Source organism: Rhinichthys klamathensis, unplaced genomic scaffold, assembly GCF_029890125.1.
Source record: "Rhinichthys klamathensis goyatoka isolate OS25496 unplaced genomic scaffold, OSU_Roscu_1.1 h1tg000786l_1, whole genome shotgun sequence".
Taxonomy (NCBI): Eukaryota; Metazoa; Chordata; class Actinopteri; order Cypriniformes; family Leuciscidae; genus Rhinichthys; species Rhinichthys klamathensis.
The window spans coordinates 546,296-571,237 of NW_026607183.1; the positions used below are offsets into that span (position 1 = coordinate 546,296).

The 24,942-nt window shown below is 40.4% G+C and overlaps 1 protein-coding gene across 1 annotated transcript in view; it reads left to right on the forward strand.

Annotated features, from left to right (window-relative positions):
* col4a4 (collagen, type IV, alpha 4) overlaps positions 1-24,942 on the forward strand; it is a 79,727-nt gene that overhangs the window by 26,306 nt on the left and 28,479 nt on the right. Inside the window, exons 5-22 of the mRNA XM_056243326.1 lie at positions 15,726-15,860; positions 15,947-15,991; positions 16,280-16,396; positions 17,897-17,965; positions 18,120-18,155; positions 18,299-18,361; positions 18,816-18,851; positions 19,893-19,934; positions 20,017-20,097; positions 20,198-20,242; positions 20,367-20,429; positions 20,757-20,801; positions 20,919-20,972; positions 21,130-21,190; positions 22,901-23,005; positions 23,145-23,237; positions 23,937-23,999; positions 24,638-24,727. Of these exons, the coding sequence (XP_056099301.1) occupies positions 15,726-15,860; positions 15,947-15,991; positions 16,280-16,396; positions 17,897-17,965; positions 18,120-18,155; positions 18,299-18,361; positions 18,816-18,851; positions 19,893-19,934; positions 20,017-20,097; positions 20,198-20,242; positions 20,367-20,429; positions 20,757-20,801; positions 20,919-20,972; positions 21,130-21,190; positions 22,901-23,005; positions 23,145-23,237; positions 23,937-23,999; positions 24,638-24,727 (1,243 nt within the window). The remainder of the gene's footprint in view (positions 1-15,725; positions 15,861-15,946; positions 15,992-16,279; positions 16,397-17,896; positions 17,966-18,119; positions 18,156-18,298; positions 18,362-18,815; positions 18,852-19,892; positions 19,935-20,016; positions 20,098-20,197; positions 20,243-20,366; positions 20,430-20,756; positions 20,802-20,918; positions 20,973-21,129; positions 21,191-22,900; positions 23,006-23,144; positions 23,238-23,936; positions 24,000-24,637; positions 24,728-24,942) is intronic.

The following is a 24,942-nucleotide window of genomic DNA, read 5'->3' on the forward strand; positions in this document are numbered from 1 at the left end:
ACGCATTATACCTTCGCCCACGCCGTTGGATTCCGTTGTTGTCGTCGAGTATGGACCATAGACTGGTATGGAGAGAACAACCAGCGCTGTATTTCCAGTTGTTTTCCTCGCATGCACTAACGTTAATGAATGTCTGACAATTTCCTTGCTAAAAAAGTCTATAGATAGAGAGACCACACTCGTTATGTACTGTTGCTCTCACGGAACAGATGCTTATTTTACTTTTTAGTGTTAAATAAAAAGTACCGTCAGATGAAATCCTGCAGGTGTCAGTGCTTTCTCTCCGTCCATGCAGTAGATGCACACCCTTGAATGAGCGCGGATTTCTAGTGCATTTACCGCATTTACTTGAACTTCTGAGGTAATATCTTTGGTGTAACCCATTTGAGAAAATGAGAGGCGGCCAAAATCAGATTTTAAAATGGACTGAATAAAGCTCTTTACGGACTTGACGTGTGATGCCATGCTGACTGACATGTATGTGCATGAATCACTGTCACACGCAAGCTCAGAGCAATATTGTAAGTTACTGCATGATAATACATTTCTATAGCAGAATAATAATACATCACGATACACAGTCTCACTTTTAGTTATGTCTTTTAACTATTATAATATTTCAAAGGGCAAAAACATGAACTTTCACTATTGGCTTTACTTCTTCAAACAGCTATCACTTTAGCGCGAGGCCAGTAGCATATAGCATTAGCACCTCAGCTCCACCCACGTCCCGCCTCTTTGCCCATTTTCTGTTATCCGGTAGTGACGAGAGGTGACGCGCTGCCAAGATGGCGACGGCCGGCCCCGCCCACTTTAGGCTTCAAAAACGCTCTTCAGAAACCTACGGGTGACGTCACGGACACTACGTCCATATTTTTTTACAGTCTATGGTCATTACCCGTGCTCTAAATGAAGTAGAAAGCACTTTAGGCACATATCCCCGTCTGGGCTGTAGTCTGACCATACAATCGTCCGTACCAAACTTCATACAAGCAGCGCCTGTAGACAGTGCATGCAAATCACCCACCCTCGTACCACATGCTAAAGCGAGCAATAGCACCTTCTTGAATGAGACCATTTCAACTCTGTTGCATGCAGTGGTTCAAAGGGTCAAAATGTGCCATTTTAAATGAGCTTCGCTTCGCCAGCATGCGATTCAGCTGCATCAGATCCGAAATAGGGCTTAGTGCCGAAATAGTCAAGTCAAGTCAAGTCAAATATATTTATATAGCGCTTTTCACAATACAGATTGTATCAAAGCTGCTTAACAGTATCAATCAAAACAACTTAACAGTGTTTGTTTATTACTGGAAAAAGACATACAAGTTTGGTAGAGCTGATCAGTGGTATGATGGGTCATTTAATTTGAATATCCCCAACTGAGCAAGCCAAAGGCAACAGTGGCAAGGAACCGAAAAACTCCATCAAGTGACCCGATGGTGTCCTAAAACTCCATCAGATGACCCAATGGAGAAAAAAAAACGTTTATGAAGTAGAGGCCGAATTTACAGTAACTGTAAGATAAAAAATGTATATGAATGCCTGGCTAAATAGATGCGTCTTTAGTCTAGTTTTAAACTGGGAGAACGAGTCTGAGCAACGAACAATATCAGGAAGGCTATTCCAGAGCTTCGGAGCTAAATGTCTTGGTAAAATAGTCACTAAGACGCGCATCTGGCCGCTTTCAGCCATAGTTGAAGCGGTCTCATATGTAGAATCCCGAGCTAGCACACTACTGCCGCTGCTGCCATCATCTCCAGCAACCTCTAAAAAACACTTCAGAATAACAACTCTCCCCGGTTTGAATGAGGCGAGAGCGCCGAGCAAAGACTGTGTGCACTCCTGAGAAAGACAGGCTCTCATTGCTCGCGAGTCCAAGTTCATTGGGACGAAGCATGCTCTTCCGCACATTGATTGACAGCCTGAAACTCTTCAGGTGGTCTTGAAGCTGACTCTTGTGGCTTTCTAGCACGTCCTGAGACTGGGCTATAAGTCAATTGCCAAGATAATTCAGAATGCATATTCCACTCTACCTGAGAGGGGAAAGAGCCGCATTTACACATTCCGTAAAGGTTCTTGGAGCCAACGCTAGCCCGATATGGGAGAACCTTTAATTGATAAACTCTGCCTTCGAACGTAAATCTCAGAAAGCGCTTGTGACGAGGGGCTATCTGGATATGAAAATAGGCGTCTTTTAGTTCCACCGAGATAAACCAATCTCCGGGCTGAATGCGAGAGGATCTGTTTAACAGTTATCATTTTGAATGAGCGCTTCGCCATCGCGATTCAGCGGCCTCAGATCTGAAATCATTTTTGGGGACTAGGAAATAGCGACTGTAGAGGCCTCTTTCCTAGCCTGGATGCCAGCTGAACTTAGCCTCGCCCACAACATTTGAAGTCGGGAAGTTCGGTCTGGACTTGATCCGTTGTCGAGCAACTATGCTCGAACCAGAGCTGTTCGGACCAATCAAATTGTGAGGGTGGGCTTTATACAATGATGGACAGATGATCAACAGTAACGTAATCATCCACGTCACCAAAGAGCGCTTGGGTTGAATTCGTTTAAACAAAGTTGGCTGCCGCTGGAGAATTGAAATGTGTAGATTCCATCTTCGCGTCTGTTATAGAAGATATCGACAGCGCATTCATTTTAAAAGAGGAACAGAGAACCGCCATCAAGGCATTTGCCGATCGGAAAGATGTTTTTGACGTCCTTTCTACGGGATTCAACATACGTCACCATTGCTCTGATTAGTTGTAGGTCTATCCAATTGAGTGCAGAGGCTTTTTCTTTCCTGGTTCGGTTGAAACACACCCTATAATCATAGCTCAATGGAGCAGTATCAGACTCATATTCTGACTAGAATCTGAGTATGACGACGTCAGGCTACCACTTTCCATATGATCCGGTGGTATTGTTTTTATCGCCTGCTTTGCCAGGAGCATCCATGATGATAACAGGGTGCCGCCTTTTGGGGGAATGTTGACATCATCGAAAGCGGGACTGCTTATAATGCACAAGAAAGAGTTAGGTGGAAAAGAGCTCTGATGTTGAGACATGTTTGGTTTAAATTTTATTTGCAATATACAGCCCAAACATTCCCCTCTGTCGCCTGCAATATGCGAAGGAACAGACATGTGCAACAAACTCCAGCATATTCAGTTGTCAGACACGACTGGAACTTCAAACGGGACCAGGTTCTATGATCAGATGGGTTTGGTGTAGGCCTACTACGATAGTCGGTGTTACCGGTGTTCAAAAGCAACACCGGTTACATTTCTTGCCCACCACGGCAGCCCCCCCCACCCCCCCCCCCCACCCACTGTCGATTTTATTTTTTATATATATATATAATGTGCGGCCGTGCACATGTTAGTTTCGTTTTCAAATTAGCGCCAATTTAGGGCACAACAACGAAACAGTGCTGCTCCGCACGACTGCACAATTATGAATGCCCGTGCAAACGCGCACATTTTATGTTTGCCTTTAAATTAGTGATTTAAAAGCCCCCGCCGGTGATACCGGTATTACCGGTGTTGTCACACGTCGATTAACCAGTGGGAAAATATCCTCACCGTCACATCCCTAGTTTGGTGCAAACTGAGAATAAAATATACCCCATGCCCACGGTTAAATATACTGCTGGATCTTTAATGTTATGGGCCTATTTTTCTGCTGGAGGTTATGGACATCTTGTTCACATATATGGCATAATTTTCTTTCAAATACTAACAGATAAAAAGTCAAAACCTGACCGCCTCTGCTAGACATATTATAATGGGCCATGGTTGGATCTTCCACCAGGACAATCAACACAAAAATGTGTCACTGAGCACAAAATGAAGCTTCTGCAATGACAATCCCAATCCCCTGACCTGAACCCTATAAAATGAGTGGGCTGGACTGAAGAGAAGCACCAACATGGATCTGAGATTCTGAAGGATCTAGAGAGATTCTGTATGGAGGAAATGTCTCTGATCTCTTGTCAGATGTTCTCCAAACTCATCAGGCATTATAGAAGAAAACTCAGAGTTGTTATCTTGGCAAAAGGAGGTTGCAAAAAGTTTTGAATAAAGGGTGCCATTAATTCTGGCTAATGTGTATTAGAGAAAAACATTTCATAATGAGATTTTCCTTCCATTTTCAATTCTTTTTTTAAAAAATGATCAAAAGGATTTACAATGCAGATTTATTTTCACAGGCTTCTTTGTTCATATTTACCAGGGGTGCCATTAATTTAACACATACATACATTTAAAAGTTTATTATTTTTCTTTTTTGAAAGAAATTAATACTTTTATTTAGCAAGCATTAAATTGATCAAAAGTCACAGTAGAGGCATTTATAATATTACAAAAGATTTCTATTTCATATAAATTGTGTTATTTCGAACTTTCTATTCATCAAAGAATCAAAAAAAAAACATATTACTGATTTCTGAAGGATCACGTGACACTGAAGACTGGAGAAATGATGCTGAAAATACAGCTTTTCCATCACAGGAATAAAATACATTTTGAATTAAATTAAAATAGAGAACTGTTCTTTTACATTATAATAATATTTCACAATATTACTTAAATAAATGCAGTCTTGGTGAGCATAAGAGACTTTTCAAAAACATTTAAAAAATCTAACCGACCCTAAACTTTTACCATGACATGTTGCTTACTGCTTCACACAATATTTTTTTAAAGATTATGCAGTATGTAGTAAACTAGTGTTCCATTTTGACCATATCCACATATTGAGTCTTAGTGAAGTAATAAGCAGTAATCTGCATAGAGGAATAAGCCTTCTAACCTATAACAATGGACCCAGTTGTATTACTTTGTCTCTCATGTCTTAGTTCTATTGTTCCAAAATGAGGCCTATTGCCACAAGTTCGCATGCCTCAGGCCACATGCCTGCTAGTCTAGTCTCTGACCTCTGAACTATTAAGGTACAGCTCAGCGTCTGTGCATTTGTGTGAGTGTGCGAGTCACTTTCTCTGGCTCCCATCATCACAGAGTCTTTTGACTTGGAGATGCTAACAGCTTGTTCTTTCTTTAATGAAAGGTGTGTGTGTGTGTGTGTGTGTGTGTGTGTGTGTGTGTGTGTGTGTGTGTGTGTGTGTGTGTGTGTGTGTGTGTGTGCGCGCGCTTGCGTGCTTGCTTGTACCTATGGTTTTTTTCTTTTCAGCGTGTTTTACTGTAAATAATAATACTATCCATCATGTCGCCTATCTTTCTCTGAGAGTTCACTGCTGGGACACAGCGGGCATAGCTGCTAAGTATTCAAGTATATCTAATTGAATTAAATGGTCTACCTCAGCTTTTTTTAATTCTAACTTTGTACTTTGGTCGGTGTGTCACGCGTGTTGGTCTAGCGGAAGTCTTAAATAGGAGATTATGGGAGGATTTTGAGGACATTTGCGTGGCTGTCATTAGAACGGTGGAATGTTTGCATGAAAGGGATTATGGGGTCTTGTAAAAGCAGGCATTCGTTCACCGGAAATATCCCCTTTTTTCTATCCAAAGTGACTTGCATTAAATGCAAGGTATACATTTTATCAGTTCATGCACTCCCTGGGAATCGAACCCATGACCTTATGTCAAGTCACCATTGTAGTCCATATATTTTTTATAGAAATTGATACTTTCATCCTGCAAGGATGGGTTAAATTGATCAAAAGGGGTTTCATTGAAATATTTTTATTTTTATTAAATATTAAATTGTTCTTTTGATCTTTCTATACGTCAAAGAACCCTAAAAAAAATATAATGATTTCCACAAAACTATTAAACCGCACAACTGTTTTCAACATTGATAATAATAAGAAAGGTTTCACTTCCAGTGTTTAGTATTATAACCCGAACAGCTCTATTGATCTTTAAAACCTCTTAACCGTCTCCAGAGCGTCGGCGCACTGAAGCGTTTTTTTTTTATTTAGTTCAAATATACTATCAGATTTAATGTTATACCTTGACAAACTATACATCATTAAAAAGATATAAGACTCAAGATTCAGTATTTGACCACTATTGTATTCTGAGAAACTTATAGTGACAGTTATGTCTTAATTTGTGTCAGGAGTTATGAAATTAAAAAATGAGTCGTTACCTTTAATATGAATTATGAGCGTCAGCCGGTCTCATTCAGAAAAAAACTCCCGTGCGATCGTCATGACAGCGCTTGACAAAACAACGTCCCTCAGGGCTTTTAGCTCAAACATGTGCAGATTTGGAGAAATATTGATAGATTCTCATAGCTTTACATCAGACTTCTATAGACAGGAATAATATTTATTGAATTTATACCCAAATGCGTCGATGTAATCATTTTGAGCGCTGTATACTCTGTACTGTGTTATCAATTCATCCTGAAAGTGAGGGCGCTGTTTGCACAGAAGTCCATATATGGATCACATGAAGAAGAGCCATAATCATGTGACATTCAGGAAGTCCTGCCACAACAAAGCTATCCGAGATCGCTGTAAAGTGCAGATAAAGATGTTTTGAAGACAATAAACATGATTGCAATGATATTTGATTTACCTGTGTTCTTCGAGTCATGTCAGGTATTTTCATAATAATTGATTATATGTATAATGTAATGCTAATCGAGATAGACTTTCAAATTGTGCAGAATACAATAAAATAATATATTTTCTATCTGATTTTTTTATCTGAAGCCAAATCAGATTACAGAAAGTTATTTAAAACACTCGACTTGCGCTATAAAGTAAGTTTGGAGAACAAACATAGTTTTATTCTCATAAATTGTCGTGTATTGATGGTGTGCTAAGCTAACATGCTAGCTAGTACTGAGCACCTGCTACCTTACTTCGGTGTAATTTTTATGATTTTTTTCTAAATAAGAATGCTTACTGAAATGTTTCGTTTTTCAAAAAGGGCATTTGATACAGTTTCACTGTGAAGTGAGAACTTTTATAAAATAAATGAGGGATTGAAACAGTGTGAATTGCTAGTCGTTAGTGATTATAATGCAGACAAAAGAAAAGCATATTTAGAGCAATAAACTGGCTGGAGAGGTGTGAATATGTGCAGGGGAGACTGAGACTGAATGGGGCTCGTTTTTGCATCACAAAACAATAGAGGCAATAGACTGAATAGATGCTTATAAGAAAACAATAAACACCAGTCTAATCAAAATAAAGTCATATGACATGATCTTGAAAAACATTGAACTAAATACAGAGTTTTAGACTTATCATCTTCAGATTTTAAATATAACATGGTTAGACATGTGGCTTTAGCTGCAGTGCATTTCTAGATTGCTACAATGCCAACTTCAATTTTATTTTCATGAAGATGTTTCATAAAAATAAATGTATAATAACTTTACAAAACTTTGAAGCTATTTATAACAATTTTTTTTCATTATGATAATAATTAATTCTACATTTACAATAAACTTCCAGGTGTCAGCTTTCAAATGAGATCTTACTTGTGCTTTTAGTACAAAGGGTTCATGAACTGTATCTGTTTCAGTTTGGGAATGCCATATCTGGGGATTTTTCAAAAATGGGCTTGAAGCTTAACAGGTTAAATGAGTTTAACATGTGGATGTCTGTATGGTTCAGGAGTCGTGTGTTATGGTGTGGACAGCTGTATTTTGCTGTGCAAGGCCTAATCGTAAAGCAGAGATGTACGGATATGTGTGTGTGTGTGTGTTGCTAGGGGAATCCATTGAGTCTTTAGTAATTATCACAGTCAGTGCTTTTACTGAAAGACTGTGAACACCCTCATCACACACTGATCTAGCTCTGTCACAACCACTGAGTGCATGCTGCTTAACACACACATATTCTCATACTTGTTTCACATCACAAAGTCAAGCAGAATAGGATCCGATGTATCTCTTTCTCTCCTTTTTTATTTGTTAAGTTGGTACATTTAAAACATTTGTCTTGTTGGAAGATAAATATTGCACCTACATACTGCATACTAATTGTTTAAAAGTTCAAAAGAAGTCTCTTATGATCACAAAGTAGCATTTATTTTATAAAAAATTAAGTAAAAACAGTAATTGTGAAATATTATTACAATTTTAAATAGCTGTTATAATTTTAAATTGTAATACATTTTAAAATGTAATTTATTCTTGTGATGGCAAAGCTGAATTTTCAGCTGCCATTACTCCAGTCTTCAGCATTGTTAGGGGTAATGCATTGCAAGTAACGTGAGTTACGTAATCAATTACTTTTTTCAAGTAACTAAAGTAACGCATTACTTTTACCTTTAAAATATCTGAGTTACGTTTTTTAAATAAGTAACGCAGGTTTCTTTGTGCTAAACCTTATATTTGATAGGCCCATGATAACCTCATTTTTAGAAGCATTAAGTCGGCAGATAAATCTGTACATAAGATTTCCTAACACAGCTTTAAATGTGTTAACTCCCACACTTACAAACATTTCACTCGCACCATGCCATCTAGGTCTCCTTAATAACATTCTCATTGCATCATTGTAAGCTTGAAGCCTCTGTAAACTAGATTTTTAATAACTTGTCCACAAATGGGCAGTAGGATACAGTGGTGTACAGTATGCTTTAAACAGTGATGTCTTAACTTTATCTGAACAAGAACCAAACTTACGCAAGAGTATATTAGCCTGCATACGCAAAATGTGACGTTGCCGTTCAATGTCCTCATCATCTGTCATGTCCTCAGTTATAAAATGACCAAGATATTTCACTTTCGCACTCACAGCAAGATCCTTATCAGACAATTAAAAAATTGGAAGATTTAAACTCCTGTCCTCCTTCGTTCTGCAAATCAACACAACACTCTTACTAGCAGTATATAAAATATCATGCTCAAGACCATAAACAGAACAAATGGTTAAGTAACTTTTCCCAACACTTTACTTCAGCTTCACATGATCCTTCAGAAATCATTCTAATATGCTGATTTACTGATCAGGAAACATTTCTTTGTTATTATCAATGTTGAAAACAGTTGTGCTGCTTGATTTTTTGGGAAACCATGACACATTTTCCTTAGGTTTCTTTAATAAATACAAAGTTCAAAAGAACAGGATTTATTTGAAAGTGATATCTTTGTTAACATGATGAAAGTCTTTACTGTTGCTTTTGATCAGTTTATAGCATCCATGCTGAATAAAACTATCAATATCTTCTAAAAAAAAATAATCTTACAGACCTCAAACCTTTGAACGGTAGTGTACATGACATAATTACATAAGATTTACACTTTCCTTTATACATCGAATACATTGTTCTAGCAGCATTAAATATATGCAAAGTAGAGAATGATAATGTGTTAATGCTTTGAGCAATAAGTACACACACACTTGGTTTAGTTTAGTTTACTTTTTAAAACTTTTCAGTGCTGTGCTATTGTCTCTGATCAAAGTAAAATCAAGTGCCTTTCAGGCCAAAACGGGTCATAAAAAATGCTTGTTTATGTGTGTGTGTTTGCATTAATAGAGGATGAAACCGTTTGGCTTTGTCGGCTCAAGATATTGACCGGAGGAAGAGAAAGAGAGAAACCGTTCCTGGTATTTTAATTTAAAGTGCTCTGAAACTGAAACTGTCACAAACCAGCTGTGGGAAGAACCTGCAATTAGCATCCTTTCCTCCAATTCAGGGAGGCTGTGTGTGCGTGCACTGCTTTCAGTCAAATATTTGACATATGTGCCACTACATTTTGCAATATTTTTGTTGATTGTATATTAGGGATGGGAATCTTTAGGCACCTAAAGATCCGATCCGATTCCGATTCTGAGAATCATGATCCGATTCCAAACCGATTCTTGATCTACTTTTTTTTTCTTCGAATTAATTCATTTGTTTGCCAACTTGAAATTCTCAAAATCTTTTTTTATTTTACTTGCAAATGTAATTATAAGTAGCCTACTTTTTAAAATAGTTACAAATTACAAAATTTTATTAAAACAATTGTATTTTAAGAATTTTAAATATATAATTAAGCTTCAAAACAAAAGCAAATAGTAAATAACTAAGAGGAATCATGCAATAAACAAAGAATGCTTTCAGTAGGCCTATGAACGTGATTTTTGTGAGTGATTTTTCTGTTTGATTATTACTGGTGACATCATAGACTGCGGGAGATCTGATAAGCTGCATTCACACTAATGCACAGATCTCTTTTAAAATTTAAGATGTGGTTTGTCCTGTCTGTTTTAATTACGTATAACCCTCGTCCCTGAAGGAGGGAACGGAGACGCCACGTCGGAGTTATTACACTTCAGTTTTTCGCTGAGGAGCCGAGCAGTTGGCCCGGCCGTGCAGCGGGGTACAGGAGCTGTGGCGACGTAGCGTGGTGTCTCCGTTCCCTCCTTCAGGGAACAAGGGTTACCATACGTAACCGAGACGTTCCCTTTCAGTCGGTCACGTTCAACGCCTGTTCGGAGTGATCCGGCTATATAGGAATCCCTACCAAAGTGCCACAGCAGCTGCCCTCTTCCAGTGCCCTGAACAAGCCTCCTGCCCCTTCTTGCCTGGAAGGACTATAGGAGAGGGCTTACAAAGAGAGTGTCTGACACTGGTGTTCCGTGATAACCCATACAGCGAGAATGCTGCGGAAGCCACATTCTTCCCCGGAGGAGTTACGTGGGGATACATCTAACCCGAAGGTTGTACTGCATATGAAATACTGGGGTGACTTAGCCCAAGGGAAAGACACGGGCTTCCGTTTAGGAGCAGCCATGGAAGAATACACATATGGGATCCCCGCAGAGTCGCACCTATGGAACCCAGCCTAAACCTGGTTCTCAAGGATTCAACAGATAATGGCTTGGCGCCGGACGCTCCGTCATGTCTGGCTCCGAGGGTGGTAGAGGACTCAACAGGTTTTTCACTCTGGAGCAATATAAGCGCAGAGTAGGGAGCAGCAAGGAGAGCTGGGCCTCTCAGTGCTTCTTTAGGGTGAGAACACGGGAGGAGACCGGCTCTACTTGTAGGCTATAAAATCTAGCAAACGTATTAGGTGTCGCCCAGACCGCAGCTCTACAGATAACTGTTAGTGAGGCGCCACGTGTCAATGCTCAGGAGGATGCAACGCCTATCGTGGAGTGAGCCGGCAACCTGAACGGACAGGGCACGCCTTGATGGCATCAACTATCCAGTGGGCCAACCTCTGCTTGGAGACAGTCTTTCCCTTCTGCTGGCCTCCGTAACAGACAAAGACTGGTCTGAGGTCCTGAGGCTTTGAGTTCTGTCCCCGTACAGTCGCAGAGCGCTCAGATGGCAAATCGCAGATGGCAAATCCCAACTGATTTGCCATCTATGTAAGCTGAAATAGCGACGGCATGCACTTTGAGGGTGGAAGGGGGCAGCCCACGGTCCCACCCTTGATGCAGGAAGGAAAGCACGGACCCTATCGAACATCTTCGGGGGATCACCACTCGACAAATAGGTCCCACTTCAAGGCGCATGCAGGTCTAGTAGACAATGCCGCGCTCAAGTAATGATGTTAAGTACCTCGGGGGGTAAGTCACCTAGAACCTTCGTAGAACCAGACATGGAGTTTCCAGAGGTCTGGACGTGGGTGCCACAGGATGCCCCGTCTCTGAGAAAGAAGGTCTTTCCTCAGAGGAATGGGCCAGGGAGGGGCTGTCACGAGGAGCATGAGTTCTGGGAACCACGTCCGGGTGGGCCAATAGGGGGCCACCAGCAGGACCTGCTCCTCGTCCTCCCTGACTTTGCACAGGGTCTGTGACTCACTGGGGGAATTGCATATTTGCGCAGTGGGAGGTCTCCGGAGAGGCAAACAGGTCTACCTGAGTCTTCCCAAACGCTCTCCAGATCAGCTACACCGCCTGGGGGTGGAGTCGCTACTCTCCCGGGAGCGCAGCTCATGATAGCTCGTCGGCAACACAGTTGAGCACACCCGGGGACACGAATGGCCCGAAGCGACCTCAGATGCTTCTGACTCCAGAGGAGGAGATGGCGAGCGAGTTGCGACATGCGACTGGAGCGTAGACCACCATGCCGGTTGATGTACGTAACGGTCGCAGTGTTGTCCGTACAGACCAGAATGTCCCTGCCCTGTAGCGGCCTCTTTAAGTGGCTCAGAGCGAGACGTACTGCTAGCAACTCAAGGCAGCCAATGCAGTTGGTGGCCCGTCCACACCCCTGACACTGCATGCCCGTTGTACGTGGCACCCCAGCCGGTGGCAGAGGCATCCGTTAACACCACAGCATGCCTAGACACCTGTTCCAATGGCACTCCTGCCCGCAGAAACAAGGGGTCTGAACACGGGCTGAAGGTCTGGTGGCACGCCAGTGAGTCACCGGTGAGTGCCGCGTTGCTGCGCCCATCTCGGGACGCTACCGTGAAGCTGAGCTGCGTTACCGCCGCTGCCATATGCCCCAGGAGCCTCTGAAAAAAGGTCAGTGGGAACACCGTCCTGACTTTGAACATATTCAAGCAGTTCAGCACAGACCGAGCGCGTTTCTCTGTGCGACCAAATCCAACTCCATACCGAGAAAAGAGATCCTCTGCATGGGGGAGAGTTTGCTCTTTTCCCAGTTGACCTGAAGACCCAACTATCTCAGGTGACTGAGCACCAGGTCTCTGTGTTCGCAAAACTGATCTCGAGAGTGTGCCTGTATGAGCCAGTTGTCGAGATAGTTGAGGATGCGAACGCCCTGTTCTCTCATGGGAACAAGGGCCTCCTCCGTGACTTTCGTGAAGACGCGGGGAGACAAGGACCGGCCGCAGGGCCGGAGAAAAGGGCAGAAACGGCCTGTGTCGAGGGAGAATCGAGACATGAAAGTATGCGTCCTTCAGGTCGATCGCTGCAAACTAATCTCGGGGACGGACGCATTCGAAAATGCGTTTCAGCGTGAGCATTTTGAACGATAGCTTGAGAAGACTTAAAAACTCTCAGGTCCAAGATCAGTCGTAACCCACTGCTTTTCTTGGGTACAATGAAGTAGGGGCTGTAAAACCCTGACCTCACATCGGCTGGAGGGACCAGCTCTATCGCGTCCTTCGCCAGTAAGACTGCGATCTCCGCTCGCATGGGCATTCTCACTGAAGTGGAGCAGATGGCCCGAAACTTGGGGGGACGTGGGGCGAACTGAATCGCATAGCCGAGCCTGATGGTTTGAATGAGCCAGCGAGACGGACTGGGGAGTGCTAGCCAGGCTCGCAGAGACCGTACAAGGGGGACCAAAGGGAACGCAGGTGTACCCGCAGTGGGGCAGTGAGGTGGAACACAGGGACACGGCTCGGGGGGCTTTCTTTGCATGCCAGCCCGTAGCTGGGTCTGAGTGTGCTGTGCAACACTTACCTGCTTCCACAGGGCAGGGGGCGCAGGAGGAGGCTTGGTTGCAGTCTCGAACTGCGCGCTGCTGCCAGCTGGCGATGGAAGAGGCGGATGAGAGTGGTGAAGATTGTCTCCACCCACTGCTCTCCGGGCCCTCTTCGGACCCAGAGATTGAAGAAACTGCTCTTTTATTGAAAATTTGGGTACCGCTGGTTTTGACGCCAGCGGCGGAACACAAATAAAAGGAAACACAAGATTTTCCACCCAGCCCTCTTCCGTGGGAGGGAGTGGTGCGGTCACCATCTCCTGAAGAGCAGTCCCCACTATCTCTTGGTCGCCCGTCCTAGGGCCTCTTGCCTTTGGCTTTGCCACCCCTCTTGGCAGGGGCCTGCGGTCACCTTCACCGCTCAAAGCGCGAGGTCCGTCGCGGCACGAAGTTCCTGGAGAACTTGGGGATCATGACCACCCTCGTGCAGGTCCTTCAGTGCCTTGGCCCGATGGACCTGCAACAATGCCATGGCGTGTAAGGCAGAGGCGGCTTCCCCACAGGCCCGGTAAGCCTGGCCAGTTAAGTCCGAAGAAGACAACACAGCTGAATCATCATCCCTTGAGAAGTCTGACTCACCCTCCAATGCAGCGATCGACATCCGGTCATCGGGGGAGCACTGAAAGAAACGGCTGGTACACACCTTGTGGATGGTCCAGCACGCTCTCTCTGCGGCTCAACTGGCTGTGGAGAGCTGGAGGGATGTGGTTCCTAGGGGGTTGGTGCCCCGAAGGAAGCGGGCTCACCGTGATCCTCAGGTCACCCGCACCACTGTCTGAAGTAACCCTCTGAGGAGGGTTTCCTATGCAGTCGGATCACTCCGATATGGCGTCGAACGTGACCAATTGAAAGGGAACTGACTGTTTACATCAATTTTGCTTCTTAAGCGCATTTTGAGATGTTAGTACATTTAACCACTTACACGGAGTCGCGCACAGCCGCATGCGTGAGCGCTCTTCACAAAGCGCACACATTTGAAATTGAAAGCAGCCTTCTGATAGTGAGTTTTATATTTTTAATAAGCCCACAGCATTCCAATCGACATAAATGATCCTTCGTAGAGCATTTGTAAGGAAAATACCTGTGGGCGATGAAGCCAGTGAATGCCCTTGTAATTCTCTTAAACATTTCCAAACTTTATGAAAGATTATTTTATGGAAGGTGAGAGAGAGAGAGAGAGAGAGAGAGAGAGAGAGAGAGAGAGAGAGAGAGAGAGAGAGAGAGAGAGAGAGAGAGAGAGAGAGAGAGAGAGAGAGATGGAAGGTGAGAGAGAGAGAGAGAGAGATGGAGGTGAGAGAGAGGGAGAGAGAGAGAGAGAGAGAGAGAGAGAGAGAGAGAGAGAGAGAGAGAGAGAGAGAGAGAGAGAGAGAGAGAGAGAGAGAGAGAGAGAGAGAGAGAGAGAGAGAGAGAGAGAGAGAGAGAGAGAGAGAGAGAGAGAGAATTGGAACTGGAACCGAGAAGAATACGGGTGTTTCTAAAGCACACGCAGCGTCATCACACATATCTGCGGTTAAAAACTAAGCACAGAATTTTGTCAGAATCGATCAAGAATCATTGGAGAGAGAATCGCGAAGCATCTACTTTTGTCATACACCCCTGTTGTATATACAGTGCTCCACTGCTGTTCCCGTATGTGTGTGTGCGCGGTCTCAGTTCCCGTCAGTGTGTGTTTTGTTTCAGTCAGAGCTCTTTTGGATAGTCAGTCATTTATGAATTTCAATAATTCATTCTCACGCAACAGTCATTACTATTTATTTTTGAAGTAAAAGCATTTTTATACCCCATCCACCGTCTTTCATTACAAGTATGTACAACAGAATTATTCACTAATCACACTTACACCACACACTGAGAGCACTTTAAAACTAACCATCATACTCAAGCACAACTCACTTAACATCACTGACCAGTCACACTCCATCCTAAAACAAGTAGGAATTGGTGACACACAGCAGTGCTGTGCATATACCGTAGTATGTTTTTTATGTTTTGTCACACCCTTGTGGTGATTTTGTAAAAACACACTACCGTTCAAAAGTTTGGGTTTGAAAGAATTCTCTTATGCTCAACAAAGCTTAATTGATACATTAATTTCATAAACATATGTTGTTATTATATTATGAAAGATGATTCCAATTTAAAATAATGGTTTTCTATTTGAATATAGTTTAAAATGTACTTTATTCCTGTGACTAAAGACGAATTTTCAGCATCTTCTGAACGGTAGTGTACATTCCAAAATAGAAAATTTAGAATGGATTCAGTTACACTATACTGTCACAAATGGTCATAACAATTAACTATAATATACTATATTTTCTTAAACAAGAATTTTGACTTTCCATGGTAGAGTTGCAGTAGATATTACTATAATAGCATTGTATTATATTTATTTTCCCTCTCTTGCTTTCCAGGGAAATCCTGGTATCTTAGGTCGGCAGGGCCCCAATGGCCCCCCAGGTTTGCCTGGCACCCCAGGACTTTCCGGCGAGAAGGGTGTACGTGGTATCATAGGATTCCCTGGGGAGTTTGGCTCAAGAGGAGACCAGGTACACAGAAACACACACATACCCATACACAATTCTCATACAAATCAATACAAGGACCTTCATTCTGTTCCACTCTTTTGTAATAGGGTGTTCAAGGATATAGCGGTCATGCTGGGTTAGATGGAGTGCCTGTAAGTAACAGTCTGCAGTATTCATCAATAGAAATGCAACCTATATTCTATGCAACGATTGATCCATTTGTAGTTAACAATACATACATGTGCTACTAGACATCATGAGTGCAAATGGTTAAATCTAATTAAGTTTTTTTTTGAATTAAAAAAAATTATATTACGTTACATTACATTACATCATATCATATCATATTGTACTGAACTGTATTAATACAATAGTTTTGATTAGTAATTTACCTGCATGTTTTTACCCTATATGGACACCTTATGTTGGTCATCTTCCAGGGTCATCCGGGGCCTGGTGGTCTTCCTGGGCTTCCAGGGAAGGATGGATGTAATGGAACCAGAGGGGAACGTGGGCTGGATGGTGAGATAGGACGAGAAGGCCTGCCAGGACCCATGGTACGACATAGGTTTAGCAAGCATCCCCATGTGAAACAGTTCTTAGAGTCAACATGAACCCATTTTATTTTCATAGTCTGATTTATTGAAAAAGGATATTCGACAAGAAAAATTGTAGGGTGAGATTGATTTGGGAATCGATTGGATAGTGAAAAGTGGTCTGGAAGAGAGGGGTTAAAAAGAAATATTAGAAAAAAATGCAACAAAAAAAATCCTGGTGTAACACAGTAAATCGTTTACAATTAGAACAGGAGCATGCAAGAAAACAAATCACATACAATAATGTAACAGTATGTCATTTTGAATTCCTGTTGACTGGGTTTATTCGGTTTAACCATTTCCTCTGGTTCTCAAAACAGCAATAACATAGCTGCCTCCAGCTTTTATGATTTTTGATAGTTTTTACGATTGTTTTAACATTTTAATTCCAGACCAAGGCGCTATCTTCACAGCTGAGGCTCTAGCATTATTTCTGGTTCTGGAAAATATTGAGAAGGGTCAAGAACAAAAATTTTTAATTGCCTCTGACTCAAGGTCTTGTCTTCAAGCACTTGAGTCCGTAAAGACTGACCACCCCATAATTGTCAAAATATTAACTAAATTAGATCTTTTGTAGAAGGAAAACTTCAATATCAACTTTTGCTGGGTTCCAAGTCACATTGGACTGACTGGTATGAGAGAGTGGACACTAACAAGTGGCGGTCACCGTGATTTTGCCAAGTAAGACATGGTCCTGGATCAACATATTTTGTTGATCCTGGATCAACATTCCTGTCCCAAAATGTAGTCCTTACCCAATCCCTACCCCTAAACCTAACCCTACGCATAACTTTTCCCTAAAATCAGAGGGTAATGAAAGGTGAATGACACTGATGTGTAAGTACTTCACCCTGGTTCTAAGCCTAAACTTGACATAAACTGTAAACTTGTCCCTCAAATCTGATTGGTTGATTGGAAAGTTGATCCAGGATCAACAACGATGTTGATCCAGGAACATGTGGTACTTGGTGAAACCACATTCACCAACAAGTGGCAGAAGGAATGGGACGAATATAAAAACAATAAACTCAATGAAATAAACCCCAGGATTAAAACAAAAGTGTCTTCCATAACTTCAAATCTAGGCATGACCAAGTCGTCTTCACTAGGTGCTGACTGGGTCACTGAAGACTTTTTTATGTCTCTCGTGTCAACTTTCTTTGACTGTTAAACATAGTCTGTTGGACTGTATTTTTTATGATACTGCCAGAAAACGCTTTTATTCAGAAACATGTTTACATGGAATATTTCAGAATGTATCACCTGAATGTATTTTAGATTTTCTATCTTATGGTAAGTTAAAATGTTTTATTTAATAATTTAGATTTTATGGATTGTGATACTTACCTTGTGTTTGCTATGCTATAAAATGGTGATAAAAACATAATAAACAAACAAACGATTGTTTTAACTAAATTGTTTCCATGACTCCCTTCTTTTTTACTTGCATATGTGTTTTAGGGACTACCTGGGTTGAAAGGTATCAAAGGGGACACCTCTTATAGGATAACTTACATTCCTGGAACACCTGTACGTATAATGCCATAAATTCATGTCGTTCATATTTTAGTACTGCTGAATGTATTGAAAGTAAGCAGTGCCCAAACTGATTTATGTTAAACTTTTACAAAAATGAATCTTTTTATACCTAACAAATCTGTAAACTTGTGACCCTCATTCACAGGGTGTTGTTGGATCACCAGGAATACGTGGACCACAAGTATGTACTAAGAGCAAAAAAGCAGATCTTATATGAACATATAATAGATTAAATTGGTGCAATGTAGTTATATGTTATTGCAGTTTTATTTATTACTTAGGTTTGCTTTGTTTGTCTGTGTCTGTGTTTGCATGTGCACAAAGGGAATTAGAGGGGGTTTTGGTCCACAAGGTCCACCAGGACGAGTAGGACGTGATGGAAGTATGGTGAGGGAAGCATTCTTGTTTACAAGCACTACATCTGCAAAATTATGTAGTATGTTTTTTTTCTTTTTCCCTGTTTATTTGTTGTTGAATATCACAACAGTTTTTGTGTGTATTAATATAAAGTTGTAATCAAAATGATTCAACCCCCATTGCAAATCAGGTTTATTGGCAATATTTACATACGTTCAGCTGTTTGCAATGAACAAATCAGACAAAAGTCATTGAAATAGCTTAACACAACAACTGTTTCAAGTGGTTTCCCCAAATTCAACTGAAAATGCGACTTTTAATGACTTCTGCAATCTCAAAACTGATTACAACTGTATATATACTGTATATATATATATATATACAAACTTAAGCTCAGCTGCTTGATCTCTTTTATCTAAATGTTTCTAAATTCTTTCATTTGATTTCTTGTATTTGTTTTTTCCTTTTTCTTTGCTTATCCTAGGGCATACGGGGTTTACCAGGTCCGAAAGGCCAACCGGTGAGTTTTGCATGTACATGCCAATGAGAATGAATATTCTCTAAGATGACTGAAGTTAAAGGTACACTATACACAGTATGTAACTTTTGGCCCTCCAGCAGTTAAAAACAAAACTGCATGTATTTTGCAGAAGAACATTGTTTTGGTTGTGCTTCGGCTCTGCATTATTTTGCGGATGAATATGGTTATCCTACTGCTCATAAAACATTCACTACTAGGCTTAAGAGAAATAATCTGTTTAGATGGAGAGGATCTCAAGCTGACTAGCTGAAGATGTTACTGTAACTTTGCCCATTAATAGACACGATACTTCCTTGAAAATAAATTCCAGCACAGTGCTACAACAACCATAATGAAATTACCCTTCACAATAGATAATGCTTTACAATCAACTCTGTTAGAGAGATACATATGGCAGTTTATATCTTCAATAAAATACTTTACTCACATGTTGAGTAATAAAAACACCAACTCCCTCAACATTTTAAATCCCTCAGTTCTCGCCATCTCTGAAAAGCCAAGCTAATGTTGGTTCTTGTTTTATTACAAGCTCTGTCACGTTCTCTTTTTGCCAGCAGACTCTCCTCTGTTCGGTGTTTGTTTTAAACGGGTGATTCCCCTGAGGTTTGAGATTTAGCTGCTTCATGTCAGCCTTTTTCTCTCATTATAACAACTAACTTCTGACACTCCCACACCATACATGCGTCAAAGCGGCCGGTGCAACTTTTCTCTATTTACGGATATGATGAGAAACGGACGGGCGAGTGACGCATGTATGTAATTTCCCACAAAAACCATCACGTCTGTTCTAAAATATAAACACTTATTATAGGCTTACCATAGTGGATCAGGATTAGACAAAAACACGTTTTGGAAGACGGATTGATGATGTATTGGCTTTTGAACAAAAAAAGCTACATAGTGTACCTTTATTTTGACTTGAACTTCTGCTTGTTCTCTGACTGCCATCTGTGAGTAATATGGAATCATTTAGATTATTGTACCTTTTTTTAAATGAAATTTTGCCCTGTTTCCCTGTAGGGAGACGCGGGAAGATCACTGCCTGGACCAAAAGGAGATGAAGTAAATGACACACATGGTGGTACTGAATTTACAGAATACAAGTGAAGCTGTGTTTAATGATTTCATCTTGATTCTCTTACAGGGGGTTCAAGGTCCTCAGGGGGATCCAGGTCCATTTGAATATGTGGAGCCCAACCCAGAAGACTATGTAAAAGGCGATAAGGTAAAATGAGTGAAATATGAAATGTGTTTTCAGTTTTATAAGGATGCCAGATAGTAAATGATGGTGGATTTTTTTTAAATACTTATAACTTTGTTTGTAGGGGGGAAAGGGACAAAAAGGAATTTGTGGAATTCCTGGCCCTTACGTAAGTATTGTAAATCTCAATAATTAGACCTAATAATTTCTGAAATAACGTAGCATGCAGCAGTATGAGATCTACATTAGTTCAAGCAATAATGTGGTTTTACATTCATTTATGTGTTTCTCAGGGTTCTGAAGGGCCTCCAGCAGAAAAAGGAGAGAAAGGCATAATTGGGTTCTCTGGACCCAGAGTAAGACTATTTACCCGTTTCCATATCAATTAATCCACAACACTGCAATGATTCCTGCATAACCCCTCAAACCAACCATTCTAACACTCTAACCAACCAATAACACCACAAACCATCTAATAACAAAAATTTATAAAAATTCAACCATTCCAAACCAACCAGTCAAAACATTGAAAATGAACCAATCCAACACATCAAATTCCACTAATTTTACACATTCAGATCTAATTTAAGTAATTTAACTCAACTCTATCCTTTGTGTACTTTTTCAGTCATAGATGTTGTTGTACTAGATCTTAATATAATTTATTTTTTAAATAATCATAGGGCCCTCCTGGATTTCCGGGCCGAACAGGTTTTCAAGGACCCAAGGTACATGTGTTAATAATTCTTTATTATTATTCAAAATTAGTAATTTATATTAACATAATAGCTTTGTTGATTTATACTGTTTGTCTCTTCGGTTGTTATGTTTTTTTACATATACAGGGGAAACTTGGGGAAAACGGTCTCCCTGGTCTATTTGGCAATCCAGGACCAAAGGTCAGACACACATTCTGAATAGACTTTTCATTTGCATTTTAAATATTGCTCAGTTGCATTGTATGAACTTTGAAAGATAGAGATTTAGTAAGAGATATTTAAACCTGTGGTGTATTGTCATTTGTTCACTGACGCTGCTGCTGTGAATGTGTGGCAGGGCTTCCCAGGTGACCCCGGTCCTAAAGGAAAGCCACAGTACTATTATAACTATATGACAGGTAATCGTTTTTACATTAGTACACAACCACATTGTAAACATGTTGAAAACTGTACAATTAGTGTTTCACTTCATGGCTTGCTTAAATTTATTGTGCAAACTGTAATTAATGCTTCAGTGAAGTTAAAGGTACACTATGCACATTTTTTTGTTCAAAATTTAAATTTAAAAGAGTCAATACATCATCAATCCTTCTTCCAAAATGTGTCTTTGTCTTACCCTGATTCACTATGGTAAGCCTATTATAAGAGTTTATGTTTTAGACCTGACTGGGTGTTTTTTGTAGGGAAATGTGTACATACGACACTCGTCCGTGCATGTCTCATCATATATGTAAATAGAGAAAAGTCAGTGGGTGTTTCTCAACCAGCAGTCACTGTTTGCGGTTTCCATAGAAATGAATAAGAAGTGCCGTAAACTGAATCCTAACTGCCGCAAAATTGTCCCTGACTTCTCCTATAAAACTGAAAAAAAGAAACATAATCTTTGATTAAAAGTCCCATCATCTTCCTTGTCATCATCCTTTTTTTTATCCTTTTGCACACCACGCAAATACATTTTGTTCCTTCACTGCTGGAGTTCTGACTTATTGGTTGCAAGCCCTCTATTGGTTGTCTACTTCGTGACAGATATTGTGAGTCTATCTATTACTAGTAACGATTACAGCAACTAAGCAGAAAAATCAAAGACCAGAAGCGAAACTATAATAATCTTTATTAACCCAAGGAAGCCAACCAACCTTGTGACGTCACGGGTTGTATTAATGCAAGATGGCAGTGCCCTTGCTACAAAAGCTATAACAAAACCTTTGTTTTCTTCTTTTAAATATTTACATTTATTATGTTTGTAATATAATTTTTGATTAGAGTGGAAATCCATTTACTAGATAATATTAACCACTTTAAGGGCAAATATGTTGAAGTTTAGCCGATAGGCTGTCGATTTCCTTAAAGGGATAGTTCACCCAAAAATGAAAATTCTGTCATAATTTACTCACCCTTAAGTTGTTCCAACACCTGTATGAGTTTCTTTCTTCTGTTGAACACAACAGAAGATATTTTGAAGAATGTTGGTAACCAAACAAATAATGGTCCTTTGCGTTTAATAGAACATAGAAATTTGAGAAACTTTGAGGGTGAGTAAATTATGACAGAATTTGTATTTTTGGGTTTACTATCCATTTAAGTGATAAGCTGTTTTCATACAAAAGCTGTTTATTCAATGTATTAAAGCCTCTCCTCCATTGACAAAAAGGCCTCTGGTCTCCTTCCCTGTGTACCGCAGCAGTACACATTGTTTTGCTAACCTTGGAGGCTTGCCTTAAAATGGCTGTGAAAAAGTTGCTCTCTGGCTACTTTGAAGCGTCTATAGTGTGGGAGTGGCATAGGTTAGTTGTCACAATGAGCGAGGAAGCTTCTAAATCTCAATCCCCTGGGGAACCATCCATTTTAAAGATATGCTAAATAGAGGGGAGTCTGCTGGCAAAAAGAGAGCGTGACAGAGCTCGTAATAAAACGAAAATCAGCATTGGCTTGGCTTTTCAGAGACGGCGAGAACTGAGATTTTTGAGATGCAATTTTCATTGTACAGCATTATCTATTTTGAAGGGTATATATATATATAATTATAAATGTATGATTTGATTTAAAAATGTGTTCAAATAAATTGTCCTTTTATTTTAAAAATGATGTAATATTAATGTGTGCTGTAGGACCACCTGGAGATCCTGGGCTCCCCGGTGCCGCCGGGCCACCTGGGGATAGAGGGATGATAGGTATACCTGGTACCCTTGGTGATTCAGGAGCATCTGTAACAGGTGTGAATAATCATAAATATAATCTTTTTTATGGCATTTGTAAATTATAATCATAGTTATGGTCTTAGGCTCAAACCTTCTGCCTGTTTCTCTTTCATTTCTTGATTCTCGTTCTAACTCTGCTCTGCTTTGCTCTTAGGTGCAATGGGTGAATCTGGTTTCCAGGGTCTCAATGGATTCAAAGGAGAAAAGGGTGACCCAGGAAAAACATATGGGTCACTCTTAAGCTACGGTAATATTTCTGATTTTTTTCCCATATTTTGGCTGACCATAATAATATTCAGTAAACATTTTATTAGACATTGTAATATTTTTAAAGAATATTATGTGTGTGACTGACACGTTAAGGCCAATTCACATATACCCATACTATGACTCTCCGAATGACAATCCTGGTGAATGGATGCTACATAAGACATACAATATACTTACACTACTACTAACAAAAGTTTGGCGTCGGTGAGATTTTTAAATGTTTTTTAAAGAAGTCTGTTATTCTCACCTAGTCTCACCTGCGTTCTCCTGAGGAAGCAGACTTGTCTTTTGAAGTTAAAACACTCTCAGATAAGAATGCAGAGCAGGAACAGCATTCACCGTCTGGCTCCAAAGCGAAAGACAAAGATCGCACCTGCTGCTCATTATATGCTCAGGAGCTGGTGCTATTATCACATGCCAATGTGCAATGGCTCGTTTAGTTTACACTCAAAGTAGATTGGTCTCTCAAGCGAGATCCCCATTTCGTCAGTTATGACGTACGTCATAGTGAACTGACGAAGGGGAACCTTAGTGACCCCAAACTTTACTGACCTCAAATACGGTAGCGTATTGTTATCGTACTCTTTCCATTTAAGAGAGAGAAGACAGAGAAGAAAATAGTTTTTTTTTTATACTTTTGTAATGTGAGTTAGTAACATCATGACTTTTCATCTAGGGGAACCTGGAAAACGAGGCCCTCCTGGACGTAAAGGACGACAAGGAAATCCTGGCATTCCCGGTGAGTGGATATGGATTTTTTTCCTCGCATTCTTCCATTTTCCATTGTCTGTCTTAACCAGCCCTGATGACATTTTGATTCAGTCACATCAAGCTATCTGCACATACCTGCACATACATGTATAAAATGCATGTTAGAGGGCGACTCGAAGCCATTAGTCTTTGCAATTAAACTTTTGAGAGCATGTAAGCATTTACTTAGTTCCCTTAGTGCCTTTTTTGTACTTTGACATATTTTCATTTGATTTGTAATTCATTCAAGTAAACATTTAGCATGTTTAATGTAGACACACTAACATATGTCTCATTTTGTAGGTATTATTGATAATGTACATGTGTGTGCATCATCAATGAAGTTATTGTATGTCCTTCTAAAGCATTGTCATCATTTTTTGTTTGCCTGCTCGCATGTTGTTTTTGTGTGCATGTCCATCCTATCATGATGTCAACGTTTGTCTCGTCATGTGTTTCGAGTGAACAGTTTGCGGTGAGCACAACATTTTAACTGTCACATGCTACATACATTTATCCAACACATTTATGCAAGTAACATCATACCTAAATACATAAGACGTTACACTATAGTTCAAAAGAAGTACAGCTGATACACAGTGATGAGAGTATCTGTCTGTGACGTAGGTTACTACTGCCTTCCTGGAGAACGTGGAGAACCTGGACAGGTTGGAGAGAGAGGGCCTTTTGGATTACCAGGTGTCCAGGGGAGAAAAGGTGAGTTTTAAGACATTGACATATGATTTTAAATTGATGATAATATAAAAATGAATGTTTCTTAAGCAGCAAATCAGTCTATTAGAATGATTTCTGAAGGATCATGTGATACTGAAGACTGGAGTAATGATGCTGAAAATTGAGCTTTGCATCACAGGAATAAATTACATTTTAAAATATATTAAAATAGAAAATAGTTATTTTTAATTGTAATA